Source organism: Odocoileus virginianus, chromosome 2 (genome assembly GCF_023699985.2).
Source record: "Odocoileus virginianus isolate 20LAN1187 ecotype Illinois chromosome 2, Ovbor_1.2, whole genome shotgun sequence".
Taxonomy (NCBI): Eukaryota; Metazoa; Chordata; class Mammalia; order Artiodactyla; family Cervidae; genus Odocoileus; species Odocoileus virginianus.
Genome location: NC_069675.1, coordinates 89,664,586 through 89,679,926, shown reverse-complemented (window position 1 = coordinate 89,679,926; position 15,341 = coordinate 89,664,586). Strand labels below are relative to the sequence as shown.

General features: G+C 37.5%; 1 protein-coding gene and 1 pseudogene across 9 annotated transcripts in view; one reads left to right on the top strand and one right to left on the bottom strand.

Moving 5' to 3' along the window:
* The window catches only part of STRBP (spermatid perinuclear RNA binding protein), a 169,086-nt gene that overhangs the window by 112,324 nt on the left and 41,421 nt on the right, over window positions 1-15,341 (top strand). For all 9 annotated transcript variants that reach the window (XM_070452407.1, XM_070452404.1, XM_070452405.1 and 6 more), the window contains 5 exons: window positions 980-1,071; window positions 1,699-1,794; window positions 3,021-3,132; window positions 3,789-3,886; window positions 4,080-4,191. In XM_070452407.1, coding sequence (XP_070308508.1) covers window positions 980-1,071; window positions 1,699-1,794; window positions 3,021-3,132; window positions 3,789-3,886; window positions 4,080-4,191 — 510 coding nt within the window. The remainder of the gene's footprint in view (window positions 1-979; window positions 1,072-1,698; window positions 1,795-3,020; window positions 3,133-3,788; window positions 3,887-4,079; window positions 4,192-15,341) is intronic.
* LOC139031604 (U6 spliceosomal RNA) lies at window positions 6,103-6,190 on the bottom strand (annotated as a pseudogene).

The following is a 15,341-nucleotide window of genomic DNA, read 5'->3' as shown; positions in this document are numbered from 1 at the left end:
AAGGTAAATATGACTTAATTGGGTTAGACAAAGGCTTCTCCAAGAAACATTTGTATGTTATATGTATTTAAATTAATGCACCGATTCTTCAAACGTTTAAAAACCCACTTCTCAGTGGCTAAGAGGAAATAAATTTGGCTATCTAAACATGGACTTAGTATCTTGTGACATCTTCTCAAGTATGACTATTTGTCACTAATCACCTGTTTGAGTTCTTAATTTTGTTGCTCTTGGCCATCCAATCCAACTCTGAAATGTTAAGGCAAGTCAGATAGTTGTACTTCAATAGTATTCTTTGCTTCTTTTTGGGAAAAAAAGGTATGCAAAACTTGAAATGTATTTCAACATATTTCATATTTCAGTTTTAATAATTTTGGTTTAGAGAAGAAATAGAGAACTCCATGGATACACTGGAAGAGTTCTCAGCAGTGGGGTAAAGTTTCTATTAATGGTTATCTTGTTGGATAAGTTAATTTTGTTGTAAAATAAAATTGCCATGCTCAGTGTATTGTTAGTATACAAATTGGTGACCTAAACCCTAATTTTCCTTAAGAACTGATTAGTGATTAAAATCCCTTCTTCTATAAAGTTGTTAATGCTGTTGGTCCCAGGTTTCCACTCTTTGCACCCTGTCAAAGGAAAAGTGCTATGTACCTATTTTGTGCCCTGTGATGTTACATACATGCTTAATAAGATCCCAGATTGTGTGTGGCAGTGATCATTGATCTGTTTACTGACTGAGTGAATGCGTTTGTGCTCCTGTTGTACTTGTGCGCAGAATGGCTCTATTGATGATTTACCTAAGTAATGATAGTGCACATAATTTAAAAAGAAAGCAACAAAGCCAAAACCTGAAATCTTCTGGGAGTCTTATTAGTTCACTCATATGCTGCTCTCCTTTTTTTTTATTGTTTGGTAATTTGACAGGAATCCCTTGGTCAAATTGTATCTGTCTCTCTTTATCCCATTTTCCCATTAGAAAAGGTTGCGATGAAAGATCCTCCGGACTTATTGGACAGGCAGAAATGCCTGAACGCCTTGGCGTCTCTTCGACATGCCAAATGGTTTCAGGTTGGCTTTTTGTTATTCTCTTATTGTTACTGTAACCTTTTGCAGGTTTCATTTGGAACACCTGCCACTTAATGGTTTCTCTGTAATATATAAAATGGGGTGCACTCTACCTCTTACGGTTATTATAGGACTAAATGATTTAATTTAGGTGAAGTGTCTACTATAGCTTCTACTGTAGTTAATGATGTTTAATTGTCATGTAATCCTTTTGGACTTAGTACTCTGAATTTCCCATCCAAGTACTAACCAGGCCCGACCCTGCTTAGCTTCCGAGATCAGACGAGATCGGGCGCGTTCAGGGTGGTATGGCCGTAGACAGTACTCTGAATTTCAAATGATAGCTTATAAAATGCAAACATGGGTGAGAAAAGCTAAAAACTCGACAGTTGCCTGGAAATGGAGTTGCCATGAGGCTATAAAGCCAATTCTAATAATATACTTTCTTTAAACTCTTCCTTTCTAAACCATAATTTTACTACTTTTAAAAACTTGATTTTTTGGTTTGCTTGACAACTTATGAATGATTGACCAATTAGTATTCAGTTTAAAGAACCTGTCCATGATCAGTGTCCTTAAAATGAAGAATGGATTTCAACAGGGATATTGGAATCATTTTGTTTGTTTTAGGCAAGGGCAAATGGATTAAAGTCATGTGTAATTGTCCTCCGCATTCTCCGTGATTTGTGCAACAGAGTCCCCACATGGGCACCATTAAAAGGATGGGTAAGTACTTAACTATGATTAAAAGCATATTCTGAAACTATAGTCAGAGGAAATTCTGTAGAAATTATATGTTACTGTATTCTGAGTTAGCTAAGGTGTGCATTTATCTATTTTTGTTCTGGGAAAAAAATTATAGAGGTTTTTTTTATATTATTTCTTTTTTATGAATTTAATTTGTACTATACATACATTTACATTTACAAATTTACATTAATTTGTAAAATATGTAAATTTAATAAGTAATTTAATACCTTCTAGCCACTAGAGCTTATATATGAAAATGTCTCTGTTACTTCATCATATTCATATTATAGAGACATATTTTTTCTGACAAAAGGTTCTTGAGCTGTTAAAAGTGAGGGTCTTCCTGCACTTTTACTCTCCACTGATGGTTGATTATTATTCACCTACTGCCTGGAAAAGCATGCTTGACTGTCACATTTCTCTTTCGGTGCTACTTCCATCTAAAGTAAAAATTACCTGGTATACGAGTATAAGGTTCCCATACCTTCTTTTCCTTTCTCTTTTGAGTATAGACATTTGAAAATAAGTTCATACTAGTAATTAAAGAAAAAAAGTTAGGTGAATAGTATAGTTAACCATAGTTTAAAATGTTATGTTGTGAAACTTAATTAATTTGGAAATTATTGTGCATGATCCAATAAAGAACATTATAAAACAAGTAAAGCTATAAAGGGTTATTTTAGATTAATTTAGCAATTATTACTTTGATATTGGCATTATGAACCTTTTAGTTTATTAAATATGGAGATTTGGTCCTTTTTTAATTCCAGTTGTACTAGTTGGGGCAGGATGTCTGGAATGAAGTCTTATTGTGGTTTGAGTCCGTCCTAGTAAAATGGGAGATAGGTGGGCTGGGTTTGAACATTGATTTTTTATTGGCCATTACTAACCTACATAAAGGCTTGTTAAATCTTTGTTAAGTTAGATGACTGCAGTTTCTTTAGTAATCCTTTCAGGGTAACTGAAAATAAAGTTTTTGTAGCAAAAAGTCTTCTGAATATGTACTCTCAAAAATGGTTGATTTAAGCACTCTGGCTGGGGTAAAACTTGATAATCAAGTGGGAAAAGTTAATTGGGCCCTAAATGTTAAATGGACTTTAACCTTTTTGGACTCCATTGTAGATAGAAATGTCAGCTCACATTTAACTGGAAACCTTTTAACACTTGGTGCATGTACTAATTTGTAATTTAATATCTTCTAGCCACTAGAGCTTATATGTGAAAAGTCTATAGGTACTTGTAATAGACCTTTGGGCGCTGGGGAGGCCTTGAGACGAGTAATGGAGTGTTTGGCATCTGGAATTCTACTTCCTGGTAAGGGTTTCAAACTCTGGAGGCAGAAGAATCAGAACAATTTCATTTAAATTTAGTTTTCTATTTATGTGCTAAGTTTGTACTCTACACAGGAAAATGATGTGCAGGAGTTGTTTTGCTTTGAATTTTAGCAACTAGAAGTGTCATAAAACTCTTTCAATAATTGTAATTTATGTTTTATATGTACTAACATAAAAGGTACTAATAAGATACTGTGTCTGCTATGAAGTTGCTTTACCCAGAACTCTGAATTTGAAAATGGTTATGTTAAGTTAATGTATGACGTTCATTCTGTTTGCAGTCTGGTGTTTAATTTGGAAAAATTAAATTTGGTCTTTTTTTCCATTATAATCCCTTAAAAGATTTGGGGTGATTTATCATGCTGTTTCTAAATTCTCAGAGTTAAGACCCAATTTTGACCTTAGATATACAAATGACTTCTAGTAAAATAAGGACATTTAAATGCTGACATATTGAAAATAAGTGTCCATTTTGCTCCATTTAATTCAGCAGACTTTTAACCTTGTTCTTTTAGGTTTTTTTTTTCTTTTCTTTTTCCTCTCCATCCTTTTCTTTCTCTCTATTTTGTGTTAGTTTATTGATTTCTAAGTTCAATTCTGAATGGTACTTGTGTTTTTTTTTTGCCTTTGCCAAAGGGGGTCCTGGTCTTCATGATCCTTGTGAGCGAGATCCAACAGATGCTCTGAGCTATATGACCATCCAGCAAAAAGAAGATATTACCCACAGTGCACAGGTATGAGATGGGCCCTATGACTGTGGTCGCTTAGAAGGGATATCATGTAATTTATTTAAAAACTTTTTTTCTTGCCTTCTGTTGGGGACTTTTGTCATCATAATAATAGCATTTGATGAATGTGTTTTTAGCTAGATGTTCTAAGGGCTTTATGGATGAAAAGTTTGAATAAATATAATCTTTTTTTCTTTAGCATGCACTCAGACTATCAGCCTTTGGTCAGATTTACAAAGTACTGGAGATGGACCCCCTTCCATCTAGTAAGCCTTTTCAGAAATATTCCTGGTCAGTTACTGATAAAGAAGGTGAGTATAAATACTTTGTATTGGGGTTGCATGTGGGCAGTGATGGAGATGGGCGTGAAATGTTTCTCTTATTAGAGCTGAGAGCACTTGAAGTTTTTAACCGAAGTCACATATAAGAGTGTTTATTGCTTTTCTTCCTGATTTTCTTCTGTCCCATCAGTGACATCAACTTGCTTTCATTTGTTCTTTCTAGTGACAAACTCATTTGGCTATTGTTAATCAGATTCCATTACTGCATAGACTTAGGGACGGCACTCTGAGAACCCTTGGTCTGACGTGAAGAGAAAAGTCACAAGCTAGGGGGAGATGGCATGGTCACTCATCAGTTTGATGATCTTGTCATGCTTGGAAGTGTTATATAACCAAGAAAGAGAAAACATAAGCATAATAGAGGAGAAGAATATATTGGAAAATTCAGAACTGTCTTGCATTTGTTCTAGTCTGTGTGAACTCAGATTAGAGTTTCAGCAGAAAGAGCACAGGCTTTAGGGTCAATATGACCTGGTTCCCCTCACAGCGCCCCTGCTCACTAGCTTTAGGCCTTGAGCAGTTAGTTCATCTCTTGTCTTGTGGGTATTACTCCCACTTTATTGGCTATTGTCAGATTATATGCCCAGCTCAGTGCTTGGAAACAGTAGATATTCAAATGTGAATCTTCTTATTCTCATTATGCCACAAAAAACCTCCCTCCCTCTTTTCCTCCCTCTGTCTCCTATTATACTAGAAGGTGGGATGTTTTATACCAGTTATTTTCACCTGTGGCATCCCACCTACCACGAATGATACTATTAATTTTTTTTATGACAAAAACAGTGCAGTGGCCCAGTCTCTTTATTCAAAGAACACAATTCCAGTGTGTCTGAATACTTTTCAGGGAGTCTACCAAATCAAAATTATTTCATAATAATACTAAAGCTTTTTTTTTCCACCCATTTCTGCTCTTTCATGAGTTTACAGTTTTCTGGAAGCTGCGTATTACTTGTGATGGCATCGTCACTCTGATGCTAGTGAATTTTTTGTATAAAATTTTTGTTTTTTTCTAATATGCTAACTATTGATTGATACTACCCACAAAACAAAGTTCTTTGGGTGCTCAATAATTTTTTGAGGATAAAGTGGTCCTGAGACTGAAAAGTTTGAGCATCACTGCCTTCTGCTGTAAATTCCTCAGGGGTAAGGAATCCTCCGGAGCTCACCACAGAGCTATTACAAACCAATGCTCAATAAATGTTTGTGGAATGATAGCCATTTTCTTGCAGAGTGCTCACTCAGCAGCATTTTTGAAAGAGATTCACATAACCATGTCTCTGGATTGAATGACTGAATAGAAATTTCATATATATTTGTAAATTCTTAGAGTTAATGATGAAAAATTTTTAGTCACTGAATTCGTAGTCATTCTGGTTTTGTGTTTTGTCTTTTACTGGATAGTAAAAGTTTATCTATTGTTATGTGACTTAGACTTCTTTTAACTTAAAGTTCTCAAGAGTTTGGGAACTGCTGGTCTGTCAATTTATAGCTTAAAATAGAACCAGACAGTTGGTGTTTCCATTTGAGTCCTATCAGTTTCTAGCTGCATGGCTTGGCCGTAAGATGAGGGAGTCAAGGCTGTTACCTTCAGACTTGAGCTGCATTGTTCTTCATGCTTTCATGTTTTTAGCACCTGGCTTCCTGACATTGGCTTTTAAACTTTATTCTTAGAATTCTTGGTGATTTCAGTATGCATTTAGATGATTTTTTTTCTTTAGAATTCTGACTTCTTAATTCCTTGACATCCTCTCTCACAAATATTTTCTGCTTCGTCTCAGTATGTATACTTGTGCCCTCTCCCTGATTCATTCTCAAAAATCCCACATTGTAACTGCCTCTAGTTGTCATAATGTCTAGTACTTCTGCTCCAATTCTTTTTTTTTTTATATGGAACGCTTCATGAATTTGCGTGTCATCCTTGCGCGGGGGCCATGCTAATCTTCTCTGTATCGTTCCATTTTTTTTTTTTTTTTTTTAGTATATGTGCTGCCGAAGCGAGCACTCTGCTCCAATTCTTGATACTCATCATTGATCCTGTTAACTTCTCATAGTGCTTCACCTTCCTCATGTTCTCACTTCTGTCATGTCTCTGCTTATAGTCACGTGGTCTGTCATTATGATCACTCCCTAGCGTATACCTTCTTTGTTGATCCTCTCTTCCCAGCAACTCTGGTTGAAATCCAACTCTGCCTACACCAGGTTGTTAGACGTCATTGAAGAAAAAATACTTGGTCATCTTAACTCTTTTCCCTTTAAGTTTCAGACATTAACCTTAAGTAGACGATTTGTGTTGGCTGGCAATTCTCCTGCAAGTTCTAGAGTTCTCCAGTTTTCCAAGACAACTGTTGCACATCTGTTGCTTTACACTTTTCTCCCCAGCCCTCCTTCTCGACTGATGACCTTGTTTGCTTGAAGTCACCTTGCACTTAACTTTCCTTTCCTTGACTGGGTAAAGCCTAGCCTTTCTACTTATTCACTATATGACATCCCCTTTTGCCTATAGATGAACATCATCCTAGCAATTCTTTTCTTTTCTCACCAGCATCAATTCCTCCTTTTCTGCTGGACCATTGTCATCCGCATAAAAACCTGCTGTAATGTCTCTCATTTGAAAAACAAAGCTAAACTCCCCCTTGATTCTGCAACTTTCTCCAACAGGAAGAAGCTTCTCCCTTTTATAGGAGTACTTTCGGAAAGAGTGGCCTGTTGTTTCTTTTTCCTTTTCCTCACTTTCTTTAAAGCTTATTCTAACCAGACTTTTTTCTTCATCTGTCTACGTAAGTCTCTCCTGTGACCTTTTCAGCAACACTGGACACAGGTGAACACTTTCTCTGCTATGATTAGTTATATATAGAAAAATATAAGATTAGTTCAGTTCAGTCGCTCAGTCGTGTCATTAAAAAAGTAATTATTTAAAAATTCCATATAATCACCATCCTAGTTAAGAAACAGAACATTGTCAGCTCCTCAGAAACATTTATTTATCCTAACACATCACTTCCCTGCTCCTTGAACTACTGATTTTTGATAATACTCTTGATTTTCTTTAAAGCTTTTCCACCTTTGTATGCTTTCTTAATTTAATTTGCTATTGCCTAGAACTTTATAGAAATAAAATCCTACTGAATTTAATCTTCCATGACTGGTGTCTTTCTGTCCAGTGTTGTTTGGGATACTTTCATGTTACTGCATATAGTCAGAGTTCATTTTATACTTATATAGTATCCATTATGAATATGCTGTAGCTTAGCCATTGTACTTTGGAAGGACATTAGGCTTCTTTTTATTTTTTTGGCAGCCACCCACATTGTTGCTGGCAGCTTACTTATATATGCCTTCTGAAGTATAGATGCAGGAGTTACTGTGGACCAGTATATGATCTAGGAAGTGGTACACATAGCAATTTATATTCTTACCAGAAGTGTATGAGAGTTCCTGTTGTTTTATATATCCTCAACAACATTTGCTATTGTCAGACAGTTTTTCTGACATGAAACACTACTTTTCATTTGACTTCCAGGTCATTACTTTGTCATGGATCTTTATACCACTGTACTTTCCTCAGCTGTCTTTGTTTTTTCTTGTCTTCCTGATTTTGAATGTTAAAGTGTCCTGGGTGCGGACCTCAGACCATTTTTCTTTATTTACACCCATTTCAGTTCAGTTCAGTTCAGTTCAGTCGCTCAGTCGTGTCCGACTCTTTGCGACCCCATGAATTGCAGCATGCCAGGCCTCCCTGTCCATCACCAACTCCCAGAGTTTACTCAAACTCATGTCCATCGAGTCAGTGATGCCATCCAGCCATCTCATCCTCTGTCATCCCCTTCTCCTCCTGCCCCCAATCCCTCCCAGCGTCAGGGTCTTTTCCAATGAGTCAACTCTTCGCATGAGGTGGCCAAAGTATTGGAGTTTTGGCCTCAGCATCATTCCTTCCAGTGAACACCCAGGACTGATCTCCTTTAGGCTCGACTGGTTGTTTAGACTCTTTCAGAGACGTCATCTAGTTTCTTGTCTTGAAAAACCTTCTATTCACTGCAGATTCCCAAGTTTACATTTATACTCTAGACTCCCAGCCCTTGACCTCAGCCCTCCCTATCTAAATGCCTCTCAGTGTTTCCACACGGATATCTCACAGACACCTCACACTTCAGATGTCCTGTCCTTACTCTCCTTCTCACCTGTGCTTCCCATAGTTATCACCATCCCAGACGTTGGAAACTACCCATCTCTGTGCTCAGGCCCAAAACCTTCACCCTTGTGTCTTCTCTTTCTTTCACCCACATGCACATCATCAGCAAAACTGGCTGTTTTACTTTAAAGTGTGTCTAGTATTCAGCTCTTTAACTTCTTCACTGCTGCCATCCAGGCCTAAGTTGCCCTTGTCATCTCTTACCTTTGTTATTGTCTGTCTACTGTGCCTAGTCTTCCTTGCCCATCTTATCTGTTCTCAATAAAGCAGCAGGTTTCTTTTTGTTGTTCCCCTTATTATCTATAATTACAGATTCATAGGAAATTGCTAAGCTTGTACAGAGGTGTCCCATGGAATCTTCACCTGGTTTTTCTCCATGGTTACATCTTACATAACTATAGGAGAATATGGAAACCAGGAAATTGACATTTATACAATGTGGGTATAGGTTTTATGCCACTTTATCACATGGTAGATTTGTGTAACCCCCGTGACAATCAAGACACAGATGATTTCATCACCACAGAGAACTTGTGTTTGTAGCCAGTTTAGAGCAATACCACTCCTCTTCCTTCAGCCATCCTCAAGCCTTGGAGTGAAAGTTGCTCAGTCGTGTCTGACTTTTTGCAAGTAGGAGTGGGTAGCCATCCTTTTCTTAAGGGGATCTTCCCAACCCAGGGATTGAACCTAGGTCTCCCACATTGCAGGCAGGTTCTTTACCAGCTGAGCCACCAGGGAAGCCCTCAAGCCTTGAAAACTACTGATTTTTCTGCATCTCTGTAGTTTTGTTACTTCAAGAATTTTATAGCAATGAAGTTATCATTATGTGATTTTTTGAGATCCTTCATCCCCCTACTTAGCATGATACTTTTGTGACCCATTCAGGTTGTTGGCACATGTCAATAGTTTATTCCTTTTTACTGTTAAGTAGGATTCTGTGCCACAGATGAACCAGTTTGGTTAAGTCATGCACCTATTGTAGGACATTTTGTTTGTCTCCAGTTTTTGACAATTACAAATAAAGATGCTGTGAACAACCTTGTGGGGTTTTTGTGAGCAGATCATAGAAACAGATTTTTGTGTTAGATTAATTGGCAGTTTTCCTTTGTTGTAATGTTTTGTCCAGTTTTGGCTGTAAGGTTTTGTGGGCCTTTTAAAATGAGTTGAGAAGGACCCATCCTTCTATTTCTGTTCCTTGGAAGAGATTGTGTAATATTGATGTTATTTCTTCCTTAAATGTTTGGAATAATCTACCAGTGAAACCATTTGGGTATGAGGTTTTCTTTGTGAAGAGGTTTTAACTTATGGATCTAATTTCCTTAATGTGTATCAAACTATCTTCTTATGAGAGTTTAGGTAAATTGTGTTTTTCTAGGAATTTCTTCATTTCATCTAAATTTAAATATAAAGTAGTTTATAAGATCCTCTTCTTAGTGTCTGCAATATTGATGTCCTCTTTTATACATTTTTGTACCTTCTTTTTTTCTGATCACTCTCACTACAGATTTATCAGTTTTATTAGTCTTTAAAAAGAAATCAGCTTTTGAGTTTGTTGATCATCTCCTGGCATATGCTTGTATTTTATTTCATTGCCTTCTGTTCTTATCCTTTGTTCTTCCTCACTACGTCCTTTGGGTTTAATTTGCTGTTCTTTTAAGAAAAATTTTGAAAAAAATGAAAAAAAAAAAAAAAGGAAAAATTTTGAGGTGAATACATTGTTAGTGTTTAGCCTCTTATCCACTATTAAGACTGTTTTCCTTTATGCCCAGATTTATGTGCATTGTACTCTTTTTACATTAGTATTTTCATTATCAGTTAGTTAAAGCTTTTTAATTTTCCCTTGTTACCAGTTTTTTTGACACATAAGCCATTTAAATGTCATTGCTTAATTTCCAGACAAATGAAGATTTTTCTAGTTAATCTCTATTTTTGAGCTCACTTATTCTACTGTGATCTGAGAACATGCTTTGTGTGATTCCCCTGCTCCCCATGCACCATCAAGTTTGGCCTTGGAATACAAAATGAAGCAGGGCAAAAGCTAAGAGTTTTGCCAAGAGAACACACTGGTCATAACAAACACCCTCTTCCAACGACAAAAGAGACGACTCTACACATGGACATCACCCGATGGTCAACATCAAAATCAGATTGATTATATTCTTTGTAGCAGAAGATGATGAAACTCTATATAGTCAGCAAAAATAAGACCGGGAGCTGACTGTCGCTCAGATTATGGACTCCTTATTGCCAAATTCAGACTTAAATTGAAGAAAGTAGGGAAAACCACTAGACCATTCTGGTATGACCTAAATCAAATCCCTTACGACTATACAGTGGAAGTGACAAATAAATTCAAGGGATTAGATCTGATAGAGTGCCTGAAGAACTATGGACAGAGGTCTGTGACATTGTATAGGAGGCAGTTATCAAGACCATCCCCAAAGAAAAGAAATGCAAAAAGGTAAAATGGTTTTCTGAAGAGACCTTACAAATAGCCTTACAAATAGTGGATAGAAGAGAAGCAAAAGGCAAAGGAGAAAAGGAAAGATATACCTATCTGAATACAGAGTACCAAAGAATAGCAAGGAGAGATAAGAAAGCCTTCCTCAGCGACCAATGCAAAGAAATAGAGGAAAACAATAAAATGGGAAAGACTAGAGATCTCTTGAAGAAAATTAGAGATACCAAGGGAACACTTCATGCAAAGATGGGCACAATAAAGGACAGAAATGGTATAGACCTAACAGAGCAGAAGATATTAAGAAGAGGTGGCAAGAATACACAGGAGAACTATACCAAAAAGATCTTCATGACCCAGATAACTACAATGGTGTCATCACTCACCTGGAACCAGACATCTTGGAGTGTGAAGTCAAGTGGGTCTTGGGACACATCACTACAAACAAAGCTAGTGGAGGTGATGGAATTCCAGTTGAGCTATTTCAAGTCCTAAAAGTTGATGCTGTGAAAGTGCTGTACTCAATATGCCATCAAATCTGGAAATCTCAGCAGTTGGCCACAGGACTGGAAAAGGTCAGTTTTTCTTCCAGTCCCAAAGAATGTTCAAACTACCACATAGTTACACTAATTTCACATACTAGCAAAGTAATGCTCAAAATTCTCCAAGCCAGGCTTCAACAGTATGTGAACTGTGAACTTCCAGATGTTCAAGCTGTATTTAGAGAAGGCAGAGGAACCAGAGATCAAATTGCCAACATCCTTTGGATCATAGAAAAATAAAGAGTTTCAGAAAAACATCTGCTTTATTGATTATGCCAAAGCCTTTGAATGTGTAGATCACAACAAACTGTGGAAAATTCTTCAAGAGATGGGGATACCAGACCACCTTGTCTGCCTCCTGAGAAATCTGTATGCAGGTCAAGAAGCAACAGTTAGAACTGGGCATGGAACAATGGACTGGTTCCAAACTGGGAAAGGAGTATGTCAGGGCTGTGTATTGTCACCCTGCTTATTTAACTTCTGTGCAGAGTACATCATGCGAAATGGCAGGCTGGATGAAGCACAAGTTGGAATCAAGGTTTCTGGGGGAAGTATCAATAACTTCAGATATGCAGATGACACCACTCTTATGGCAGAAATCGAAGAGGAACTGAAGCGTCTCATGATGAAAGTGAAAGAGGAGAGTGAAAAAGCTGGCTTAAAATTAAGCATTCAAAAAGTGAAGTTCATGGCATCCGGTCCCATCATGTCATGGTAAATAGATGGGGAAACAATGGAAACAGTGACAGACTTTATTTTTTTCGGCTTCAAAGTCGTTGCACATGTTGAGTCCAGCTATGAAATTAAAAGACGCTTACTCCTTGGAAGAAAAGCTGTGACTAACCTAAACAGTATATTAAAAAACAGAGACATTACTTTACCAACAAAGGTTTGTCTAGTCAAAGCCATGATTTTTCCAGTAGTCATGTATGGTTGTGAGAGTTGGACTATAAAGAAAGCTGAGTGCCGAAGAATTGATGCTTTCAAACTATGATGTTGGAGAAGACTCTTGAGAGTCCCTTGGATTGCAGGAGATCAAACCAGTCCATCCTAAAGGAAATCAGTCCTTCATTGGAAGGACTGATGCTGAAGCTGAAATTCCAATACTTTGGCTACCTGATGTGAAGAACTGACTCACTGGAAAAGACCCTGATGCTGGGAACGATTGAAGGCAAGAGGAGTAGGGGATGACAGAGGATGAGATGGTTGGATGGCATCACCAACTCCATGGACATGAGTTTGAACAAGCTTTGGGAGTTGAACACCAGAACACTGCCTGGTGTTCTGCAGTCTGTGGGGTTGCAAAGAGTTGGTTACGACTGAGCAACTGAACTGAACTTGGTATTTCTTGAAAGTTAGTTAATGGCTCAGCACATGGTTGGTTTTTATAAATGATTCATACTTTGAAAAAGTGTGTATGGTCTGCAGTTGGTAGAGTCAGAATATTCTTTACATGTCAGGTCACACTTGATCATTATGTCGTTTGAATCTTATACATCTGTAGTATAATTTTTTAAAACTTTATTCTCTTAATTATTGAGATAGGTATGTCAGTTTCCCTCAAATATGGATTGTCTGTTTCCTATTGTAGGTCTTTCAGTTTTTAATTTCTAGAATCTTGGCTCTTCTAGCTTTAGATATTGTGGCAGAAATTCTTCTTGATGTCTTTTCTTTTTGAGAAGTCTGATTGTTCTTTTTAATACAGTTTGTTTCTGAAAGAGTGCTTCATCATCAGTGTCTTTTGGGGATCTGTTTCTATTTTCTGCTGATTCTCATGAATTTTGTTCAGAATATCTTGTCTTTTCATGTGTTTTTGTTTTGAGAACTGGAGATGTAAATTGAAAAATTTTTAGAATTTAAAGACTAGAGTACTTATGCTGTCCTTCAGGGAGGATTTGTATTTCTTTCTGGACTAGTGGAATTGGCAATCTGGATCATCCTAATGGAATTGGGTGTTTAGGTGATTTGAAGCTGGGCCTCAGTCCTTGTGAAATCCAGACTATTTCCACTTCATTTACTTCCCACATACGGCACTGGAGAGGGCCACTCCACGTTGTGGGAAATTCACCAGGCCTTATTCTTTTGGAGGTCCTTTAAAGTTCAGTTTTTGATCCCTGAGACCTGGGTGCCTATTAAAAGTACTCTGTTCAGAACTTACCATTACCTGATGGGGAGGGATTGTTATAGAGTTTGGAATTGACATGTACACATGGCTATATTTAAAATAAATAACCAACAAGAATCTATTGTTTAACAAAAATGGAGAGAGGACAAGAGAATGATACAGATGAGATGAGATCGGCCTCATGTTGGTAATTCTTGAAGCTAATTGGATTCATGGGAATTTATTATACTACTCTTTACACTTTTGTGTGTGTTGGAAATTTTCCATAATAAAAAAAAGTTTTTAAGAAGTGCTCTGTTCAGTTCTGGGAGTGGAGGATACCTCCAAGGGAAATGTGGCCCCCAGTGCAAGGTTTCCTTCATCTCTTGGACCTTGACTCCATAGTTCATTATTGCACAGGAGCAGATATTTATTCTGCATTTGGTCCAGCTTTTCTAATTACTCTCGTCAGGAAGTCTGTTTCCATTGACTTACTTTCTCATACTAGAAGTGGAACTTTTGTATTTTCCAAAAGTTCCTCTAGTGCATTAGTGGCAGTTAAAGTTGAGAACTTCTGCTCCTGTTCATCGTCTTCTCTTGTCCCGTTGTTGTTCATGCCACTCCACCACTCAGGCCTTTATGCTGTTTCTTAGTATATTCCTGCTGGAAGACCTTTGTAGCTGAGTTTTCTCTTCCTGGGGCTCTTTCCCCAAATAGCTGAATTTTCTTTTCTTCAAGTCTTTTGTCAGTTAATTACCTTATCTGTTAAGTGATACCTTTCTGATGGGCACCGCATGTTAAAAAACAGCAATGCTTCCTCTCCCTTAAGTCTTTTACTTTTCTTCATTGTGCCTGGAACCATACGACATGTTGGGCTTAGTCTCCACCACCAGGTGCACACACGCTCTCTAAAAACAGGGAAGTTGTTTTGTTCTCAATGTCCAGCATCTAAACCTGTCCTGAACATAGAAATGCTCTATTAATATTTGTTGCTGGATAAATAAATGAATGAAATTGTAATGAGAATGATGAAGTACAGACTTCATAGGATGCTTGTGAGAATTAAATAAATGAATTCATATAAGGTATTAAGAACAGTGCTAGGCATATGGTAAGCCCTCACCTGTTTTAAAAACTATTGCCTCTCAAGGATGGCTGCTATCCAAAAGTCTACAAGCAATAAATGCTGGAGAGGGTGTGGAGAAAAGGGAACCCTCTTACACTGTTGGTGGGAATGCAAATTAGTACAGCCACTATGGAAAACAGTGTGGAGATTTCTTAAAAAGCTGGAAATAGAACTGCCATATGACCCAGCAATCCCACTTCTGGGCATACACACCAAGGAAATCAGATCTGAAAGAGACACGTGCACCCCAATGTTCATCGCAGCACTGTTTATAATAGCCAGGACATGGAAGCAACCCAGATGCCCATCAGGCAGACGAATGGATGAGGAAGCTGTGGTACATATACACCATGGAATATTACTCAGCCATTAAAAAGAATTCATTTGAATCAGTTCTAATGAAATGGATGAAACTGGAGCCATTATACAGAGCGAAGTAAGCCAGAAAGATAAAGACCATTACAGTATACTAACACGTATATATGGACTTTAGAAAGATGGTAACGATAACCCTATATGCAAAACAGAAAAAGAGACTCAGATGTATAGAACAGACTTGTGCACTCTGGGAGAAGGCGAGGGTGGGATGTTTCAAGAGAACAGCATTGAAACATGTATATTATCTAGGGTGAAACAGATCACCAGCCCAGGTTGGGTGCATGAGACAAGTGCTCGGGCCTGGTGCACTGGGAAGACCCAGA